General features: G+C 36.3%; 1 protein-coding gene across 1 annotated transcript; it reads left to right on the top strand.

Moving 5' to 3' along the window:
* The first annotated feature begins 353 nt into the window (after positions 1–353).
* Positions 354–2656, top strand: LOC148016236 (uncharacterized). Its single transcript, XM_087664554.1, has 2 exons — positions 354–967; positions 2404–2656. Exons 1-2 carry the CDS (start codon positions 433–435, stop codon positions 2430–2432), a joined length of 564 nt encoding a protein of 187 aa, XP_087520680.1. The 5' UTR covers positions 354–432; the 3' UTR covers positions 2433–2656.
* The last annotated feature ends 20224 nt before the right edge of the window (positions 2657–22880 follow it).

Genomic DNA, 22880 nt, shown 5'->3' with positions numbered 1-22880 from the left:
TAATTAATTAATTAAGATCTATTCATGTCTAATATTACAAACTCTCTCATAGTATTCCTCACCTTCCATCAACATCTTTAGTAGACTTTGAGGGGGCTTGAAGGACGTATTGAGCTTGAGTGAAACATGGCATGTCACAAGCTGCACCTTGTACGTGAGTTGATGATTTTAAGGAGGATGATACGACGAGAAAAAGGGGTATATGATATTTCATGCTCTTTATGTTTGCGGGGATTGAGCGACTTCCCCACGATGGACTGAAAGCACTCTTCTGTACACACCTACATATGCATGATACGATCACTATATAAGCAGGAAGGAGGACGGGAAGGAGCAGAGAGGCAGAAGGCGCATATCATAAGAACCTGCGATCAACTCAAGATACGCGTACTTAAGTGAGAGAGAGAGAGAGAGAGAGAGAGTTGGTATATAATGATGATGATGATGGTGATGAAGAGCAGCAGTAGCAGCTGCAGCAAGAGAGCACTCTTAATGGCGGCTCTTGTGATAGCTTCTTCGTTGATGGTGCTGCATGATATATTAACGATTCAGTGGAGCGGACGTAGTAGTGATTATAGTAACAGAAAGGAAGAGAGGATGGTGACGACGATGAAGCCTGCATATTATTACAATTCGTGGGGGGCGATGGCCATGCCGTCGTGCCTGGAGAGCGTGGCCAGCCTGGCCGACTCGTGCCTGCCGTCGCTGCTGAACGCGGACCGGCACTCCGCCATGGAGGTGTGCTGCGGCGACCTCACCAACGCCGCCCAGTCCTGCGCCTGCACCTTCATGGCCATCTTCTCCATCCCCGTCGTCCACGACCGCCTCACCCTCCGCCTCTCCCCCGTCTGCCAGATGCACATCTCCCTACAGACCGCATGCGGTGGTGGCTCCTCCAACAACGCCACCTCCCTCCCAGCCGCCTCCGCCACCACCAACCATAATGCCACCTGCCTTCATGCCGCAGGTCTCTCTCTCTCTCTCTCTCTCTCTCTCTCTCTCTCTCTCTCTCTCTCTCTCTCTCTCTCTATATATATATATATGGTTCAAATACATGAAATGGAACTTGATTTTCTAGACTATTTCCTTCACTTATTCCATTAGGTCTTTGCTTTTGCTTACATTTCATGATACAAGTGTGTGTTTACACTCCTATGTGTATATGTATGCATGCATGTATATGTGTGCATGATTGTGCACATCTGCACCCCCTCCCCCCCCCCCCAAAACACACACACACACACACAAGCATACACACACTTCGTACATAATTTATTACATATGTTTTTGCACTTCTCATTTTTTGTGGAACATTAAATTTTGTATTGCTTAAGTGATAGAACTCTGCCACATAGTATGTGTTGTGTACAACTCTCTTACAGGTTACCACTCAATCTATGCCATTCCCAATGTTATTACAAGCCTAGTCTTGTTTTCTAAATACATTTTTTGGATAATCAATTATACACATACATCAAAACCTTCAATTCTACTTTTCTCCCTCAATTTAATAATAAATAAGTGAATATCATGTCTTGAATAAAAAGTACCTACTTATGATACACTTCTATAATAGGTAGAGGGGGTATTGTAAAATGGCCTTGACACTAGGAGAGGATATCTGAGGAACAATGGAGAGTACTCAATTATTAAACAACTTGCTTATTGTAATGGATTGAAAACAATAACTTACATACTCTTGGTTTTCCTATTTATGTTCTATTACTAGTACTTGTAGTTACAAGTTCAACACCCTAGATGTTAAGCTTTTGGACATTATATTACTAGTAGTTGTAGTTACAAGTGCAACATCCTATATGTTAAGCTTTTGGACCGTCAACTTTTTTTCTTTTTTCCCTTGATCTCAATCAACAATATCATGAGACACACAATGACTTTCACAACGTTCCTTCATTTATGTGAACCAATTGATAAGCTTAAACCACATTTCTGTGTTGTCAATTCAATAATCCACAGTATGAAAGCTTGATTATTCTAGAATTGACCTCTCTACCCTAGATCAAGTTCTATTCGCACATGTTAGGGAAAACATCTTATTCCAAAACTTCTTGTGTTATATGACTACTTCAAATTCCTTAACAAGAAAACTAGCCTCACAAGCCAATTCTTTATGGTGATGTGAGTCTTATTATTATCTAAATATACAAAATGGCTTCCAAATGGTTTGGAGTTTTTAAGCCAAAAATAAAATAATTTTGAGATTCCCACCTTTTGCTCTATTAGTTTTTAAAGCTAGATCATGTAAATGTAATTGTAGTACTATCTGTTTATAGTATGATTCATGTTATTATCAAGCTTTCATGAATTTGAGCAATTATAAAAGGTGTATGGACTTCCTACCCTTCATCAAGCTCTCAAATGAAATTTTGATCATTTTTGCAGGTATAGCCCCAAGTCCCGCAATTGCATGAGTCCTTGCGTCAACTTATTGAAAGGGGAAAACTACATATAGCCCTCTAATTCTTTGCCAAAAGTATATGATCTTCAATACTTATCACTTTCGTAAAGTTAAGAAGTTGAGGTGTGCTATCATTTGGTATGTGCCCTAGACGTTCTTTTAAGTGTATCATGACAAGTTGAAATTTGATGAATGATGTAATGACTTTTGATATTCAATATAAATATTTTCCACTTGGTCAAAGGTTGTTGGGATTGTCTAGAGAGGTAGCTTGAGTGTGTGATTCAATGTTTGATATACTACTTTGTTGAATAGTTGAAATAACATTTTCAAATGAACATAAATTGACATTTCATATTTGAGTTAAGGATAACTTTGAGAACATACATGCAAGTTCATATCATAGAATATGTGGCGAAAGTTTCAATTTAGACTTTAGAAAGTGAGGCGAATTGCTTTCTAAATTTATAAAAATTTGATAATTAGTTGAGCAAAATGCATTTTATGAGACTCATAAAGATATAGAACCATAGAAGTATTTGTTTTTTGACTTGCAATTATACAATTTTCTTAGTAATAAAGGAGAAAAAGCATATAATGAAAGACAATTCCACCATGTTAATGGAAAGAAAACATTATGATGAAAATAAGTAAATCTGAAATAGACAATGATCAAAGCTCAAATTTTTTGCAAGAAAAATTCCATGGATAATACATTGATAAGCTAAAGTACGACATCGGCTTACATTATCTCTACAAAACGCTTGCTATCCAATTAGTTATACAAAAAAATTTAAGCTTTCCATCCATCAATGCTAGGTGCTTCATCATTTTATCTAATTTTGATGGTGATAGTACCATTGATGTTGATGTAAATTTTGTGATGCTATCTAAACTATTCCATTGATCATTAGTTTATATCCAACATGCTAAGGCTTGACCTTATGAAAGTTCACTTTTAAGTATTGAAAAACATATAATCTCATGGAGATATCCAAGTTTGTACTTTTGAGTATACTTTACAAAAAATCCATGTAAAGGATGCAAATATCTACTATTAAGCATTGGAAATTATATACATTGTTGTTCTTTTGTAATTAAGGATGCAAAGACCTACTATCAAGTCACATATTGAGATATCCATGTCACTCTATTAAAGATCATTAGTGCATTATTGAGTCCAAATATGGCATCATTACAAACACATGGTGGGTATACTTGTTGATCCTAAAATATTTGTGCATATATGTCTTGCAGACACACACATATCTACCTTCTAAGTTTCCTTGTTGAAAACTTAGAAGGTAGATATGTTGGAAAGTGCATTTGTAGCATTGGGCCTTTACTGTAAACAGAATGCATTCTTCAATCTTTTTCAAAGATTCCCTTAAAACTTAAAATCTACGTATTTTCAAACTAATTTACATTTTTATGTCCATGATTTTGAAAATGATACAAATATTTAATTTTATTTTAATAATAGGTGTTTATGTTTTTTTAAAGTAGTTGAATGTAAGCTCTTTGTAAGCTACTTTCATAATTTCTACTAGAAGAAAAGTTATATTTTGCTAGAGGATTGCACATTTTCATAATTAGAAAATATCATGTCTAAAAATTGTTAGACACTAAAAAATATGAAAATATTTTGTTAGGAAGCGTAATAATTATGCAATAGAAACTTTTTTTTAGCCACGTTTAAGGCTCAAGAAGACTTTGAACAAGTTGTTATAGATGTTAGATATTTAGCAAATAATGTTGCTATAAATTTGGGGGGGCTATTATGAGCTCAAAAAAACACTTATAAGCTAGATAGTTATCAAATTTTAAGTTTCAAACAAATTTCAACATATAAAAATATGTCTAATTAATTAAAAATGTTGATGGAAATGCATTATTGATGATTATAAGCAAGCCTTGTTATTAGTACACTTTATCATCTTTGTGGCCATATATGATATAATGCATTAACAATATTTAAAAATGACACTTATATTGAAAATGTTTTTACAAAGTACATGAAGATAGTGCTACAAAATGTATGGTAGGTTGCCATGCCTTCACAAAAAGGGAGATATGATAAAGCCTAAGGATACCTAATAAATTGTAAAACATGTCCACAAATATTAGTTTAATTGCTACTATTACTTGATGAATAACCTTCATTATCACTATTTGCAAGATGATGATGATCCACAATAAATTTTGTGACTTCTCTAAACATTTTTCAAATTTGACTCCTATATGTAATTGAAATTATGCATACATAATAATGGCTTGGGGTAGTTGCACCTCCAACACATCTAGATTAGCAATATCAAAATTTATGGAATCTTACAGTACTCAAGCTAGTAAAGTTGTGACTCCTTGGGTCAAATTCATATTATCTTCGTATGCCACATTAGCATATCCCTTGCTCCTCTCACTTTCTCTTGAAAGTAGAAGCTTCCATCTTGTATTGTGCCTATCAAGTAACATTCCAAGTTCATTACAAGCTTAATCATGGATGAGGGGGGAATGAAACCTAATACCAACAAACCTTAATTAAATTATGTGTGCATTAATACATACAAAATAATAGTAAAATATGATTCGCATAGAATCAACAAGGTGTATGTACACTCTCACAGCTTAAAACTTGTATAATGTTTGAAAATATTCAAATTAAGTTATAATAATGTCCCTTTAAAAAAAACTCTATAATCCTCATGTTTTTTGAATCTTAGCAATCTTTGAATAAGGGAGAAGAAACACAATTCTTCAACCTTACAAAGCTTTCAAGGAGGAACCCCTAAGGAAATGTGTGGCCTTCATGTGCAATGATCCAATTGGATCGATCAATTTAAAATGTCTTGTTTTACAAGATTGACATGTCCAATACATCAAAGGACTTTTCTAGCATCCTCATTGGTTTCTCCAAGAAAATTTTGTTAGAATGAAAATATATGGCAAGTATAGGTTTTTTCATTAATTTTTTTTTATTAAAGTGCACATGAATTATGTTGTAAACCAACATCATACATATTAAAGTTTATGTGAAACTATAACAATAAGAAACACATAAGTATGGATTCAAATAGCAAAAATGACAAACAAAGCTCTAAACATACTAAACAAATTTATGCATATTCTTAAGATATTGGAGGTAAAGCGAACCTGATTTCTTTTGAGAATGCGATTCTCTCCATGCTAATAAGGCTCCTACACCTTTGGTATAAGCTCTAGCACATGGTAGCACCCTAAACCTAACTGATGTATTGGATGAATCTCAAAAGAAGAAGAAGAAGAAGTGATAAGCTTGATGAATCTCACAAGAAGAAGTTATGAATTGATCAATAGTAGTTGATGTAGATATCAAATCAAACAATTAGACTCCTAAACAACAAAGCAAACAGATTGTATTACAATATAGAAATATGTATGTTCAAAAACACATGCAACAAAGTGTTCGTCACATTGTCAAATTGGATATTTCTATAGAGGCCTCAAAGAAAATCTAAATTTGAGTATTAAAAATGTTTACAAATCCCTTAAATAACATATTTAAAAAATAATTCGATCTCACATTTATTAGAGTGTTTATGGTTGTTTGACATAGGTGGCCCTCTTACATACAAATAGAGCATTACAAATTAAGAACCCTAAATAATGAATAGTAACATGGATCTAAATCATTCAAGAAAAACAAACAAGGTATAAATCAATAAAAATATGCAAACCATAGATTCAAAAGAGAGTGGAAGGAATATACACTATAGATTCTAAAGAGAGTGGAAGCAAAGTGAACTTTGGATGTTTTGAGATTAGTGATCTCTCCATGACCTTAAGAAGAGGGATCTCTCCATAGATTTGAATTAGTTTCCTCTCTCTCTCTCTCTCTCTCTCTCTCTCTCTCTCTCTCTCTCTCTCTCTCTCTCTCTCTCTCTCTCTCTCTCTCTCTCTCTCTCTCTCTCTCTCTCTCTGTGTTTACCCCAAATCTTTTTTTAACCTTTTTGGAATGCCTAATTTTAGCACTAGGATGTTTAAAATTTGTAATCGCATGTGAAGATGTGTAAAATTATACTTGAATAACTTAGAATTAAATTTGATCTACATTAGCGTTAGAACAAGCACCTAGATGGGAGAGTTGATTTGGGTTTTAAATTTGATTTAGTTGGGGTTTTTTATGTGGTTGCTTTTGCATGACAACCTTTCATGTCTTTGCTTGCATTCTCTTGTAGTGTTCCTTGGAAGAAGATTAGATTACATAAGCCTTTGATAAAATATAAAGTCTTTAGAGCTAGTACTAATGGCTAAATGAACAATAGACTCTTCTAACAATATATTTTGTCATAGTCCTTAAGATTGTAGGGGTAATAAAGTATGATTAATGTGCTCTATATCAAACCATAAACATTGTATGCTCCACTGCAATAGGTTTCATATAAAACCAGCTATATCCAATCGTGGTTAGCCTTTCCAAAAGCTATTCTATCTTTTGATCAAGATTAGACTATATGTTTTCCCTTTCCCAATCCCATTGTAATTTTTAAGTTAGATCATAAATGCATTAAAGATATCCCCATTATGGTTATATTAGAAGCAAAATGTAGTAATAAATTTATTTTTAAAGACTACATCCATATGTTAGCCAAATTTAGGTTTGTCTACTATAGCCACGTCAATCCTATCTAGTCATTGTTTGGAATGACTATAGCCACATCTTTTTAAACATTGTCTAGCTTTTGCTACTGCATTATGGTTATATTAGAAGTTAAATATATCAATAAGCTTACCATTCTAAACATTGTCTAGCTTTTGCTTCTACATGTATTAGAAGCAAAATGTAATAGGTAAGTTAGGCAAGGCGAATCGAGGGTGATTCATCTTATATTTCAGATACCAAAGATTGTTATTATACAAGAATTCTTGTATCGCTCATGCAGATCACAAAGCCACCAAGTTTGTCACATTGTTTTAGTCCTAGTTTAGGGTAGAATATCTATGCTTTGGAACTAGAGGGTTCTTCCTCAGTAATCCTAGTAAGGGGTTAGTCAAGGATATGGTTGACCTTTCATGGTTCAAAGAGCAATACAAAGATATCAATCAACTTATAGAATGTAGCATTGAGTCCTTTTTCAAGATTAACTGGCAAAAACTCAATGTTCACCTCACTAAAATGATGTTAAAACTAGGCATTGTTCAAATAAGAGAAATCGTGTGATTGGTGAAAACAAAAGATGGTTTGATATGCTTCATTTAAACATCTCCAATTCATTTGCAATAGCAAATAATCAACTTATGCCAACTATATCTGCTTCTTCCAAATCTATTGAATCCTCTTGTCAAAGTGAGTTAGAGATTAAGGATAAGGAGAATCAAGATTTAAACATTGATGCCATAGAGAAAATTAGGGAAGAACTTGAGAAACTCAAGAAAAAGTTGTGAACTAAATGCATGGCACATAAGAACTCCAAAGAGAAGTTTAAAGATCTAGAACAGAAAATGCATTTCAAAAATTCACCTAAATTTGATTCAAAAGGTTTAACATAATGCTAAATAAAAATATGTTAAGGAATCTAATGATACGAAGCCTAAACCTAAAGATATAAATCCTAAGCCATCTCCAACTAGAGAGCAACCAACAAAGAAAGATGGAGATCCTAAGGCGCATGATCCTCCTAAGCAAGTAGAATAAAATGCATTTGCATATGAAATTATTACTTGTGCCTCTAAAATCACCATTGCTATTAATCCTTTAGGCTACAAACATAGTATAGGTTGCTAGGTAGCTCCCAAACCAAAGAGCCTCTAGCAACTTGTTGCAACTAACTTCATATTCAGGATGAAATAAGACAACTATGCCAAATAGTAAGGAATTACCAGTTTTCTATACTAAAAAAAGCTAATAAATGGACTAAAAGGCTAGGGGATAAACAAAATGTTCAATGCTAAAACAAAAGATGGAGCTGAATCAAATGAGTTGCCAACCTACTTGGTAAGAAACCTAAACTATCTAAGACTAGAAAGCTATCGATAGATAAAGGAGAAGATCCTAACCCAATGGAAAGCGAGATAAAGTGCCATTGCATATGATGTTATTGCAATAACCAAACCAAAAGAGATTCGAACTCTTAACCATCACCACAAGTGCTCTCCCTATTAAGCTAATGATTTGTATGGAAGGATCCCTATGGCAAGGTTCCTTCCACCATGCAAAACTACCTTAACTTTAACAATGTTTTCTGCAATAAAGCATACACGATGGCCCTTCCTTTGGCTTCAAAGAATGATTTACTTAGGCTTATTAAAAGGACACTAAGGGGACACTAAAGACATAAAACCCAATACATAAACTTTAAGAATTAATTTGTAATTGTCTAAGATACTAGGAATTCAAATACATCTCTATAAGCTCTTTGTTGAGAATCAGCAATCACACTCACTCAAACAGCCTCTTTGTATGGAGCTTCAGGGTCAAGGATATGTAGGCTAACCTATCCCATATGCACATTGGTGCCTACTGCAATTTCCTACTTTCCTATAAAGCATTGTACTTGCTTCCTTTTCTTAATGAAATGATAGTACTCTTTTCTTTTCAGTGAAGTGTCCATGTCATTGTCCACATACACAAGATTGTGTTTATGAGTCCAAGTCTCAATCTTGGAACCTAATTCACTTGTGTAACAAACAGTGTCTTTTCCATCATGAGTCCACACTTCTCCTTCCATCCTCCATAGCTTCCGCCTTTGCCATGCTCTAGATCTTGCATTTCTCACATGGTATCAGACCCCAGTTGGGCATGGCATTGCTTCTCCAGCCTCTCTTGATTCCTCTCAACCTCAATCTAGCTCAATGTCAGCTCATGACTTCATCTCCCAACTCTACTCTCACTGAAGCTTCCATGGCAGACATAGCTAGCAGCACCCTGTCAAATTGAGCTGCTTATATCTCACTCCACAGGTCAAATCTCTTGGAGCTTCCTTCTGGAAAAGTATTCCCCAACTCACAAAGCTTCCCTGTATCACATCAATCCAAGAATTTGACCATCTGAAGCTCAGCATTGTGAAAATCCTCAATCTCTGCTCTGTGTCTGCCATAGCCAGACAGGACCTACCTTACTTGGAGCTTCAATAACTTCTCAACCAGGCCATTTCAGCTCTTGATTTCTTCTAGGGAGTTGTTCTTCTACTCAAGGCGCTTCATCCTGGCACAAAAATCGATCACATTGTTGTGCCCTGACCCCGGCATTGCACAAATTCATCATCGATGTCCTGAACTACACCGAATCTGTTCGAGCTGCCTGCGTGCTTCATACAGTCCACGATCTTGACTATTATCATGGGGCTTTGATAGCTCATGAAGTCAGCTTCCTAGGCATATAAAAAATTTTGAAAATGATCAAGTATAGCTCCTAGAATCTGAGAAAAACCAGGCCCTTGTCTCAGAAACCCTAATTCCACCATAGCCAAAATTTCTCAAGTTTTTTTTCTCAATTTTTCTTTCTCCTGACACTCAACCCAAGCCTCTATCACTCTAATCCATTGACCCAGCATCAAATCAAGGAGGGGAAGGACCTGAGAAGATTAAAGAACGACCGAACGATCCCGAACAAGAAGAATCAAGCTCAACATCAACACTGATATAGTGTGTTTTCACACTGTCACTAACTGTGTCTCTTGACACACTGCATTCTGCTCTTCTACTGATAAAATCTCAGGATTATGGTGTTGATTTGCTGCTGATCTTGCAAACCTCAACATGGGAAAAGACTCTCCAAATGCTCGATTCAAAGGAGTCGGGTTTCACACCTGACAAACCCGCATCAAGCTCATCTTGATGAAAAAGAGTCTCTGGGCCATCACAAATGGCAAAGAGAAGAAACCTCGGGACGCGGACCTTGCAACTACTTGTCAAAAGAATGATGACAGAGCCCATGCCATTATCAAACTGGAGCTAGACGACAGTTATATCCACCATGTGGATAACTGTGAGACCTCACAGGATACATGGAAAAGACTTGACACCCTGTTCAGTGCACAATCTAAATCATCAAAGTATGGTCTCCTGATTGAGTTCTTCAGGCTTGAAATGAAGTCTAGCACATCACTTGCCACACATCTCAATTACATGGAAGGACTCCTAACCCAACTTGCAGGAATCAACAATAAAATGGATGAAGATGTTTGCATCAGTGTTCTACTTAAGAGTTTGCCTCCTGAATATAATAATGTATCAACAACTTTAATCAACATGCCAAATCCTGAACTTGTTGATATCCAAGCATCACTGTTAGAAGAAGAAAAGAAACTTAAAAGTAAAGAAGAGCCCAACACTTCAAAGGATGAACAAATGTTATATGTAAACAACAGATACAAAGGAAGAGGTCCCAAAAGGCCTATATTGTAGCTGTAAAAGAAGAAGAAGACCATGGACCAAAAGAAGAAGATGAAGATGAAGACCACCAGGATCGAAAGGACAAGACTCATCAGTCCTTCTACTCTCGTAATTCTGATAGACTGTTTTAAAAGCCTTGTACTTCCTTGACCTAATGCTTCCTGCCATAAGCTTTGTAAACTCCTCATGTAACTTGGCATTACAGTCCATGTACACTTTGTGAGGCCCCTGTTACAGCCTCTGGATGTCCATCATGTTTTGGTGCCCACACTTAGCCTTTTCTGCGACAGCCTTTGGTGTTTACCATGTTTGTGGTGTGCCCACACTTTGCAGGTGGTTCTCATTACAGCCTCTACACACTTTGTGCCTTTCTAGTTGTGATTGAGGAGGGGTGTTGAGAATCAGCAATCACACTCACTCAAACAGCCTCTTTGTATGGAGCTTCAGGGTCAAGGATATGCAGGCTAGCCTATCCCATATGCACAATGGTGCCTACTGCAGTTTCCTACTTTCCTATAAAGCATTGTACTTGCTTCCTTTTCTTAATGAAATGATAGTACTCTTTTCTTTTCAGTGAAGTGTCAATGTCATTGTCCACATACACAAGATTGTGTTTATGAGTCCAAGTCTCAATCTTGGAACCTAATTCACTTGTGTAACAAAGAGTGTCTTTTCCATCATGAGTCCACACTTCTCCTTCCATCCTCCATAGCTTCCGCCTTTGCCATGCTCTAGATCCCGCATTTCTCACACTCTTTATATACTATAATAGTTTCTTTGCTATTTTGGGAGCAAAGCAAAGATATATCTAAAGACATTTCCCCCTCTCATACTCTGTTAATTCACTAATTTGTTGGTATAAAGTAAAAATTTTTATATTTCCTACCTTATTGGCATGAAAATCATTAAAAGGATGAATATATAAAAACCCTAAATTACAAATTTCTCCCATAAGGGAGTTGATTATATCTTGCATATTGGTTGAAAGTATCCGATAGTGTTCATTAGGTAATTCCATCAAATCACACATGCCCGAATACCAAGCAAGCATCTGAGGATTAAGTATGGAAAAACAAGTGTTTTTCCCCTCCTTAGTATTTGGATTTCTTATAAACCATTGAGAGGACTCCAATATGATTCTAGAACTCCGATTGAACCCATTCTTTGAGTTGGCCATTATGTATTATGTAATTGTTCAATGATAGGATGCTTAATAAGCTCCACTTAACATGTAGCTACCTCATTAAAACCATAGAGTAGAATATTTAGTAAAACTATGAGAAACATCCAATAACTAAATTATCTAAAGTTTATTTCTCATCTTGAATTTCTATCATTTTTTCCACTAGCCCATGACTCGGAACTAATTGATTTCACTGTGTGACCTAAATGAGTTGAACTTTGTTTCCATAGCAGCAATGAAATTGTAACAAACAATAGGCCCCATTCCATGATATTCCACATAATTTACATACAACTTGTACAAGAAGCTTGATATTGGTTCTTTTCTCACACCCAAAGTTACTTCGTTCACCAAGCTATACCCCACCTCATCCACCAACTAGTGAAAATCGAATAATCCAAGTTGTCCAAAGCCTCCGTGAGCTTTGACCTATATGGGTCGATTCTTTTGACATGGCAAGAGCCCAATCAGATACGAGTGAAAGGCAAAGCTTCTTTCTTCTTTTCCTAGTTTTCTTTGCATTGATTTGAAAAAGATCTAGCCACATATATTACAAAGCTACAAGGGGGTCAAGTCCTCTTATGAAAAGGCAAGGATAGACACATCTATTACAAACATGGAACACATAGATTTGATGCGCTCAAGTCTGCTATGAATGGAATGTAGTCTTTCACCTGAAGAAAATTCATTATTATAAGAGAATATTTGAAAAATCTAAGCTCATCACAAAAGATTCAATCGATCATGCATTTGTTTGGATTTGACTATTGATCAATTAAGCTAAGGCATTTATGACACGACCCAAGTCACTTACTAGTATTTGAGCATAGAAGGGACATAATTGGCATAGTCTTTAGGATCTAGTCGATGCTGCTCTATGAAGTAAGAGTTTATGCGGAGACTCCGATAGAAGGTTGGGGACCAATCAAGTCAAGTGTTCTCCAATGTCGATACATCGCTTGCTCTAGTATTGAGACTCTGGCCCTCGACCTATGGAGACGTGCTCTCGAGGGCTATATGTGGAGCATTGCTCTATTGCAATATTAGTACTTTTATGAAGACTCATCAATTTTGAAAGAGTGTTGCATTAATATATTTTTATATTTATATTTATTTATTTACAACAATGATTGCTATGGTGCCCCTTGGATTGGCCAAAAGAATAGATTCTTATTAATTGATTATTATTATGCAAGAATTCTTGTATCACTCATGCAAATCTTCCATCTATCAAAAACCAAAGGATTCGTTACTTTTTCATTTTTGTTGAACTTATATAAACGCAACCCTATTTGCATCTATCAATTATGAACTTACTATTGTTATGAAAGACAACCTCTAGGCTCAACAACCGGCTCAACAACGAGTACCAAATCATCGTTCCCACAACTACAATACTGAGAGTTTCTGCAAAGCCAGCCCGTTCAAAATAGTACTTCTATCTAGTAGAAACTATTAGTGGCATCCCAACAAACATTATTCATCTTGTGAACCAATGGCCACTTTTTTTGTTAAAGGAAATGCCTAGTAAATAGTCAAATACTACACTCTTTAGCTATTGTACTCCAAAAACAAAGTAAGGAAAATCCATTAAAGTTTGGATCAATCCATCTTTTAGCATTGAATCCAATTTCTCTATCTTAATTGCTACTAAGGTTTAAAATAGGCAATGTTTCTATTATGAATAACTTTTCTTATAGTGTGCCATTTTAAGGCATTATAGTTGGCCAGTATGGTAAAACAATTTGGTTTTTTTCAAGAGATTGCCACTTATGATCTAGATATTTTTACTATAATACGAGTTTGATTTTTAAATGAAATAATTGCTTTAAAGCTAACGAATGCTTAAAAGGTGGTTAAAGGATTTTGTAAAGTTAAGAAAGATACAACTTTGTCATCCATAACCATATTTCTTTATCAATAATGCAAATGAAAAAAAAAATGTGTAACTATAAGCTTTAACCAACTTTCAATGTTGGGCTATCTATCGAGGATAGAAATATGTCAAAACCATATAACACTTTGCTATGAGTAGATTGTATCCATTGTGCAAAAATGGGGGCAATAAGAATCTATTTTTTTGGAGTTCCAAAGGCTAGCATGACATTGTTATGTGCGGAAACCTAGAATTAAGCTAGCCCAGCTTAAATGGAATATGATTGCTTCTTTATGCTCCAACGTTATTGACAATACATTGTCTTTGTTTTCTTTTGGATCATAATCCCTAATGAAGAATATGGCCCCTACCATAATAAACCTAGCAATATATTGGTGATGGGTATAAAGTGGGTGGTAAAGTCTTATGTTATAAAAGCATAAGCATGTAAGGCAAATCCAAATAGCAAACAAATCACAACTATGATTCTTTTTTAGGATTTGAACCTAGTTCAAAGTCATTCCTTTGACACCACTATAGGAGGGGTTTTAGGCGAAAGGTTGTATCCATTGGGAATCAAAGCAAGAAGGAAGTAGAGAATAGGAGATATAAGAGAAGAAAAAGAATAGGCAAGGGATTCAAATTTTCCAAAACCTTTACACAATATAAAGACAAAGCTCAATGATTCAAAGCATTATGTATTGATAGAACCTGAGATGATAAACAAAATCCTTGTCTGGGACTACTTAGAAGCAATTTCCAAGCATTAGATCTTTTGGAGCTCCCTGGTAGACAAAAAATGAGCACCAAACACTAACTTCTTCTTTGCTAATCAGACAGAAAATCTAATGGTTCCATTATCTCCAAAAGGGGGGTAAAACGCTAGTAGGGACCCATGCTCAGAATTCTCCAAGATTTCTCTTTCTTCTTCTTCCCATCCAAAGTATTGCTTGCTGTGCTTAAAAACTATGATCACGCACCGCGCGAATTTGCACCTCTTTGTCTCCATCGATAATATAAGAACCTCACTATGAATAACTTGTGTCATGCATAAGGCCCAATATATTTTTTACTACTTCATAACTTGATGAATTGATCGATGCTCCATCTTCTTACTCTCACTATTGGCTTCTTGATTTGAGGGTTTCATTTGATGTTATCCTACATTGTCATTGGTCTCATAGCTACCATACTATTACGGATTCTATTAGATTGGGAGATGACACTACATTGCATTTCATTGGCATAGGTGATATTAGACTGTAATTTGATACTGGTGCTCCTTTTTTACTTCATGATGTACATCATGTTCTTGTACACTTATTACCTACACCCTTGTTGATTTGTAGCTCATTTTTTAGTTTATTCTCTCCCTTTAATGAAAGTGTTCAATGGTTTTAATCATGCAAAGGCTAGGTTCTTAGGATGTGCATGGATTTTGTATTTATACAATTATATACATGAATACAACTTATTTGTTTATGTACAAGTGGGTGGTTGTAATACAATGTCATTTAGCCATGGAAAAATCCAATTGTAAAAGTTAGGATTATTATATTCAAATACCACATAGACATTGAGGAATTCTAGGATATTTTTTAAGAGAATTATGTAAGGAATGATATCATAAACCATATTTCCTTAGGCTACTCAAATAGTGATATATAATTCCTTCTTTGTGAGAATTTGTTCTCAAATATGATCGAGCACTAGATTGGGTATTTTGAAATTTTGCATAGTTTTGTGAATACTTGAAGGGAAGTTAGAGCTACATAAGTTAAATCATGCATGGAGTTCTATACTACTTGTCTTTCGTCAATAGTAAGAGTCATTAATTGAGCTCCAAGTTTTGGTACTGATGCCCATATGATAAACAATTATTTGTCAAATTTGAATTGTGCTTGCCTTTCCAAATCAAGTATTTGCACTTTCCTCATGGTTTTTTTGCCATTTTAGGTGTGATAGGAAGGACTCAAGTGGTGAAGTAGTTTGGTGGTAGTGTTGGGGACTAAAGGGCATCTGTATCTAGCCATCTACATTTACTTATGCTTATCACCCATACACCTATACACTACCAAGTGGCGGCTTCCCATCATTGTCACTTTATTCTTTATTCTGTACATGACAATAGAATAAGGGAAGGTAATCACACATTTCAACCATTGGAGTTCCCACATATTGTCTTGCTTCTTTCTCTCTCCTGATTATGCTTCCACATCATGCTCCCCACCTATCAACTAGTATTAGAGTGGGTATTCAAGGAGCTTAATCAACATTGCATTCAACCCAAGAAGAGTGCTTGACTTACAGCTTTCATAGCAACCCCATTTTAGTCAATTTGAGGTATTCCATTGGCTTTTCTACCTTCAAAACTTATTCCAAGCTAGTTGAGGAGCTTCCCAAGGCTTAGTTGATCCTTGTCGAGTGCTTAATGAGCTAATAAGTAACCATTCTGACCATTTTCAGTGGACTCATAGCATGTTCTTGAAGTCATGGACAAGTATAATAGCTTGATAGCACTTTTGTAATTTGTAGTTTTCAATTCTCTATTTTACATAGAATAGAATAGTTTTGTTTTGGATAGTAGGCTTATAGGTTACATAGCTTTATGTGTTACATGCCTACAGTCTATTCAGGTCCTCCACATGCTTATATATTACATGCCTATAAAACTTTATATCACATGCCTACATGATATTTGGGTCTTCTACATGCTTATGTTGATGCTCGACATTGATGTTTATGCTTGGATATGTTTATGGTGACCTTTGAAGCTTGGATTTGAGCTTTTTTTATATATTTGGGTGTTCGTCATTTGCTTCAATGATTCTTCACTTGTGGGTTAAAGACATATTGATGTATATGCTCTCAAATGTACTATTGATGCGCTTGGGCTTCTCGGATATTATGTACTTGATGCATCAAGCCTTGTTGTGCTCTTGAACATTCCAAATTCACTTATTGTGGGAGACCTTTTGCATTGTAGATCTTGGTTCCTTGAGTTAATGGGAGACTCTTTATGCTCTTTTGATTTATGCTACACTATTCATTGCAAACATTCATGATTGTGGGATTATTTTCTTTTCAAATCAAATACCTTGTATCTATCATTGTGAGTGAGTTGTTAATGGTGGATATGTTCTAAATATGCATTGTTGTATGCATCTATGTATCAAATACCTTGTATATTTTAATAGTTATTAGTATTTGGCTGCTGCTACATTGCTAGTGGCATTCTATATATCCTAGTTGCTACTCGGATATTCCTAGCACATGGGAGCTTATTCTATTGGTCATTTACTTAGATGTATGGTCATTTATTGCGCTTTTATAAATAGCAATGCTAAAAAAAAAATGAATAGTTTCTTTGAGAGTATACACTTTGTTTGAGTACTGTAGCATCTATTATTTGTGGATACCTATATACTCTTTAGTTTCCCACTTCTTTCCCTCGCTTTTGGCTCAAATTTGGGCTCATTTTGGGTAAATTTTATTTGAAATCATATGTAGGCATGATGGCAAGTACTTCAAATGCATCAAATGATTGTGTTATTTTTAGCATTGGGAAGAACAACTTCTAGTATTGGAAGATGCAAATATAGCAAGTATTGGTGCAAAAGAAGTAGGTTAGACCATTGAAAGCCAAGGGCATAAAGCTAAAAATTTGGGATAGAGATGATTGGGATGAGCTTGATTACTTATGTAAGTTGACTATCATATTACCCTTTTCTAAGCATGTGTATTTCAATGTTATTTTTACTAATGGTGGTGCATATGATTTATGGAAAAATATATGTGATCTTTATGACAACAAGAAGAGTCTTGCATCTCAATTGTATTGGTTGAAGAAGCTTGTGGACCTTTGCATGAACGAGGGAATCCTATGTCTTTCATATGATTTATGGAAAAAGATATGTGATCTTTATGGCAAGAGGAATCTTGCATCTCAATTGTATTGGTTGAAGAAGCTTGTGGACCTTTGCATAGAGGGAACCCCTATGTCTACTCATTTGAATGAGCTCCACTCTATTTTCAATTAGCTTATCTCATAAGGGCATTTGATTTGAGGATAACATCAAGTCTTTTTTCTTGCTTGTCATACTATTAGAGTCATGGGATAAATTTTGTACTCCTATGAGTGAGAAGGAAAATGGTTTTAAATGCAGTGATGTAGAGAGTGCTTTACTTTATAGAAGATGTAAATATAAATAATGTTGATATAACCAATACTTTCTCATGGACTTATAGTTAGAGACAAAAATGGTGGAAATGGGAATAATAACTACGGTAGACACTCACAACCCAATAGGGACAAGTACTAGTCTTGTGGGAAATCATGTATAATGACTCCCATAGTCATAAGTCCTCTTCAACATGTCTTTGTTGTGGCAAACAGGGTCACATTAGATTACAGTGCCATAAAATGTGCAACAATAGGCATAATGAAAAAGGAAAAGAGAAAGCACGGGATAATGCCAAATCTTCTTATGATGATTGCAACATTGTTTCTAAGTCAAGTGTTAAGATAGAAGAGATAATTGTCTTGAAGTATAGTTTAAATGATTATCTACTTATTGCTTCATCACTTGATGCTACTTAATTGATCAATGCTCCATCTTCTTACTCTTAGTGTTTACTTCTTCATTCAGGAGCTTCATATCATGTTACCCTACATTGTCATAGCTACCGTATTGTTATGTATTCTATTAGATTGGGAGATGATGTTGCATTGGATATCATTAGCATAGGTGATGTTAGATCTAAGGATGTCTCTAAGGTATTTGAGTATCTTTGTGATGAGAGAGGTATTAAGTGTCGATTGATTACTCCATACATCCCATCCTAGAATGGTATTGTAGAGCATACAAATAGGAAAATTTAGGAAAGAGCTTAGTCAGGCAGTGTACCTTTGGATCGAGGCAGTTTATTGCTATAGTTCATTTGATTAATAGATCCCCATTTACTACTCTTGGTAGTAGAGTTATTGAGAAGGTATGGACTAGTAAATCTCCCTCATATGCACACTTCCATGTCTTTAGATGTGTGGCTTTTTGTCATATTCCTAAAGACAAGCATAATAAGTTGGATCCAAAGTCCATGAAATGCATCTTTCTTAGATATGATAATACATGTGAGATGGGATATTTCCTTTAGAATCTATAGACTTGAAAGGTTATCCATAGCAGCCATCATGATGTTACCTTCCATGAAGAAAAGATGTATATGAGACCAGAGTAGGTGATTGAGGTACATAGGGTGATATTTTAGGAGGTGCCTCTGTTATAGTACAACCAGTCCTAGCTACAAAACCTATTGTAGTAGTTGATTATGTAATTACCCAAGACTTTCATATTGTACATGATGATGATGTTCAATAGGAGACATACCATACAGACCCCATAGCCCGCCATCTTGAGATGCTCCACTAGAGCCTCATGTCCTCCTAGTTGTTTTGATCCCTCTATGCATTATGTCATGGTGAAAAATGCTAGTGAGTAAAGGAATTTCAAATACATGCATTTATTATGGTGGACAAGATACTAGAGTCATGGGCTACATAGACTTTAGCTATACACGATATGCATATAGTAGGAAGTCCACCTCTAGCAATGTCTTCACCTTTGTTGAAGGTGTTGTTTCTTGGATGTCTAGGTTGCAAAAATGCACGACCTTTTTCTACTATCAAGGCTAAGTTCATTGCAAAATTGAGGCTTGTAAGGAGGCTCTATGGTTAGATCATCTAGTGGGGGCAGACCTTGGTATACTATGACTCCTACATTGCATTTACACTCTATGCATGCTATTCAATTGGCAAGTAATTTGGTCTTTCATTGGAAGACCAGGCATATTGAGGTCCATTATCACTTCATTAGATTGAGCACAAGTAGACAGATCTTGATTTATGAGAATCCTATAGATCTGCTTACTAAAAGTCTCCCAATGGAATGTTATGCGTTCCTTAGGAAGATGATGGGTATAAAATGAGAGGATGTATATTCATCATCCTATTGTACTTATATGTACACTTTATCACTTTTTTCTTATTTTCTCCACACTCAAGCACCTTTACCTTTAAGTGAGAGGTTGTTGGGGATTAAAGGTCACATGTGCCTAGCCATCTATATTTACTTGTACTTATTGCCCATACGTGTACACTATAGATCATGGTCACTTGTCACACTATCACTCTATTCTCTATTATTTGCATGACAATAGAATAAGGGAAGGAAAATTATGCATTGTTAAGTCTTCACTGTGCTCGACAATGGGACAAGTGCAAAGCTCCTATTATTTCAAGAGTTTGACCATCCAATGCAAACAAGCTCTCACCGAGTCTCTCAACTCTCTCTCAAAACAATTGGCTATCTTCACAAGTACTAACAACAACTAATGGTACCAAGATTTTAGTATTAACACTCATTGAGCTTTCTTGTCGTTGTAGTCTCTTGCAGGCCAAAGGGCTGTCAAGATTGTGGGAGAGAAGGAAGAAGTCTCACTTGTAGCTTTCTTGCTTGCACAATGGGGGAATACACACAAGGGTGGAGGCTAAAAACAGTTTTCCTCTTCTTAGTTGTGTAAGCCAAAACGAACTCAAGTACAAAGAAATAGAAGAACCCTATATATGGGTCTCAAACCAAACTCAACTAACTAAGGTGGCATACTAACTGAGCCACGAACTAGAGTAGATAAGGATAGCTATCATGTAGCTATTATTCATGGGCGGTGTACCAACCGCGTCTGCAACAACTGACAAGTCGGTGACATAAATACACAACGGTCACCCTAGCGTATCACGAGTGGAGCTCGATATCTCAACACTCCCCCTCGAGCTCAATCCCAATTCCTGCACACCAAGCAGGTCTCTGAACTTGCGCAGCTTCTCTGCGCCCAATGTCTTCGTGAATATGTCAGCTACCCGATCCTCTGTGTTGACATAAACTAGATCAATAAGACCTAGTAAAACCCTCTCTCGCACATAGTGATAATGCACCTCAATGTGCTTTGTTATAGCATGATAGACTGGGTTATTTGCCAAGTGTATACTACTCATGTTGTCACAATAAATGACAACTGGCCCATCTGTAGACTGATGCATATCATAAAGTAGCTTATGCAACCAAGCTACCTCACATGCAGCCATTGCTGTACCCCTGTACTCAGCCTCTGTGCTTGACAAGGCAACTGTAGGCTGTTTCTTGCTGCTCCAAGTGACTGCAGCACTCCCAAAAGAGAACACATATCCACTGGTAGATCGTCTATCAGCAATACTACCAGCCCAATCAGCATCAGTGTATCCATACACCTGTATCTGAACCCAATTCTCATAAAATAGTCCATACTGCAATGTGGACTTCACATACCTGAGTATGCCTCTAGCCGCATCCAAATGTGGTTTCCTTGGAGCCTGCATAAACTGACTTACCAATCCAACAGAATAGCTCAAATCTGGCCTGGTAATAGTCATATAAATCAAACTTCCTACTATGCATCTGTACATAGTAGGGTCTTCTAGAAGCTCACCTGCATTTGTGCTCAGCTTCACATTCTGCTCCAAAGGAACTGAAATAGGCTTACAGCCTGTCATCCCATATTTGGATAGCATGTCCAATCCATACTGCCTCTGCAAGAGCTGTATCCCACTTGGTGATCTAATCACCTCAATGCCCAATAAATAATGTAGCTCTCCCAAATCCTTCATCTCAAACTTCTGCTTCAATAGCATTTTCACATGAAGGATATCTTCATCATTGTCACCTGTCATAATCAAATCATCAACATAAATGACAAGTAGCATAATACCTTTCTCTGTTTCTCTCACATAAAGTGAGAAATCTGCCTTGGAAATCTGAAAGCCAATAGTGACAAGATACTGTCCTATCTTGTCAGACCATGCTCTAGGTGCTTGCTTCAAGCCATACAAGGCTTTCTTCAACCTACAAACAAACTCAGGATGAACAGCATGCACATAACCTGGTGGCTGCTCCATATAGACCTCTTCTTGCAAATCACTATGCAAGAAGGCATTCTTTACATCCATCTGATGTAAAGACCATCCCTTTGATGCAGCATAGCAATGACTGCTCTTATGGTTGCCATCCTTGCAACCGGACTGAATGTTTCTTCATAGTCAATGCCATATGTTTGTGCATACCCCTTGACTACTAATCTTGCCTTGTATCTGTTCACAGAACCATCTGTTTTTGTGCTTCACCTTATAAACCCACTTACAGCCAATTGCATTTTTACCTTTAGGCAAAGGTACCAATTCCCATGTAGCATTTGCTTCCAAGGCATCCATTTCTTCATCCATGGCTTTCTCCCATTTTTCTTTTCCCATGGCTTGCTCAAAAGAAGTGGGTTCTGGTTCCTGTATCACTTTGACCATATATGCATAGTGAATGGCTGTAAATCCATCACATTTCAACCTATCCACAAGATACCTAGCTCTCGTAGACCTGCGCAAAGTAGGTTCACTCCCAGGTGCTCTCAAAACATCTCTGGTCTTCCTTACTCCAGGTGTAACAATAGAAGGAATACCCAACTCATCATCAATGCTCTATTCTGAGCCACTAGATTCACCATCCACATAAGAGTGACCTGCATTCACATCAAACATGGGCTGATCAACCTTCTCTTTTCCTTTTCGTGATACCTGCATACCACTATCTACATTACTTTGAGAAGATTCTCCTGATCTCAATCTGCCTGTCCATGGCGAAGAATGTGAACCACTGCTAGAGGACGCTCCAGGTCCACTAATATTTTGTGACTGCTACTGTGAATTCTGTGCAGCATTACCATTTTGTGCATCTACATCATCAATCACATTTACTGGTCTATACCAGCTACTCATCTCATCAAAAACAACATCTCTGCTCACTGTAAACTTACGAGTAGAAGGGTTATAGCATCTATACCCTTTTTGCTGCAGAGGGTAACCAATAAAGATGCACTTCTCAGCTTTTGGATCCAACTTGGATCTCAACTCATCTGGCACATGTACATAGGCAATGCAACCAAAAATTTTC

The sequence above is a fragment of the Lygodium microphyllum genome, chromosome 23 (assembly GCF_053477565.2).
Source record: "Lygodium microphyllum isolate KBCC chromosome 23, Lygodium_microphyllum_v1.1.10, whole genome shotgun sequence".
Classification (NCBI taxonomy): domain Eukaryota; kingdom Viridiplantae; phylum Streptophyta; class Polypodiopsida; order Schizaeales; family Lygodiaceae; genus Lygodium; species Lygodium microphyllum.
This window is presented reverse-complemented; position numbering and strand designations above follow the sequence as displayed.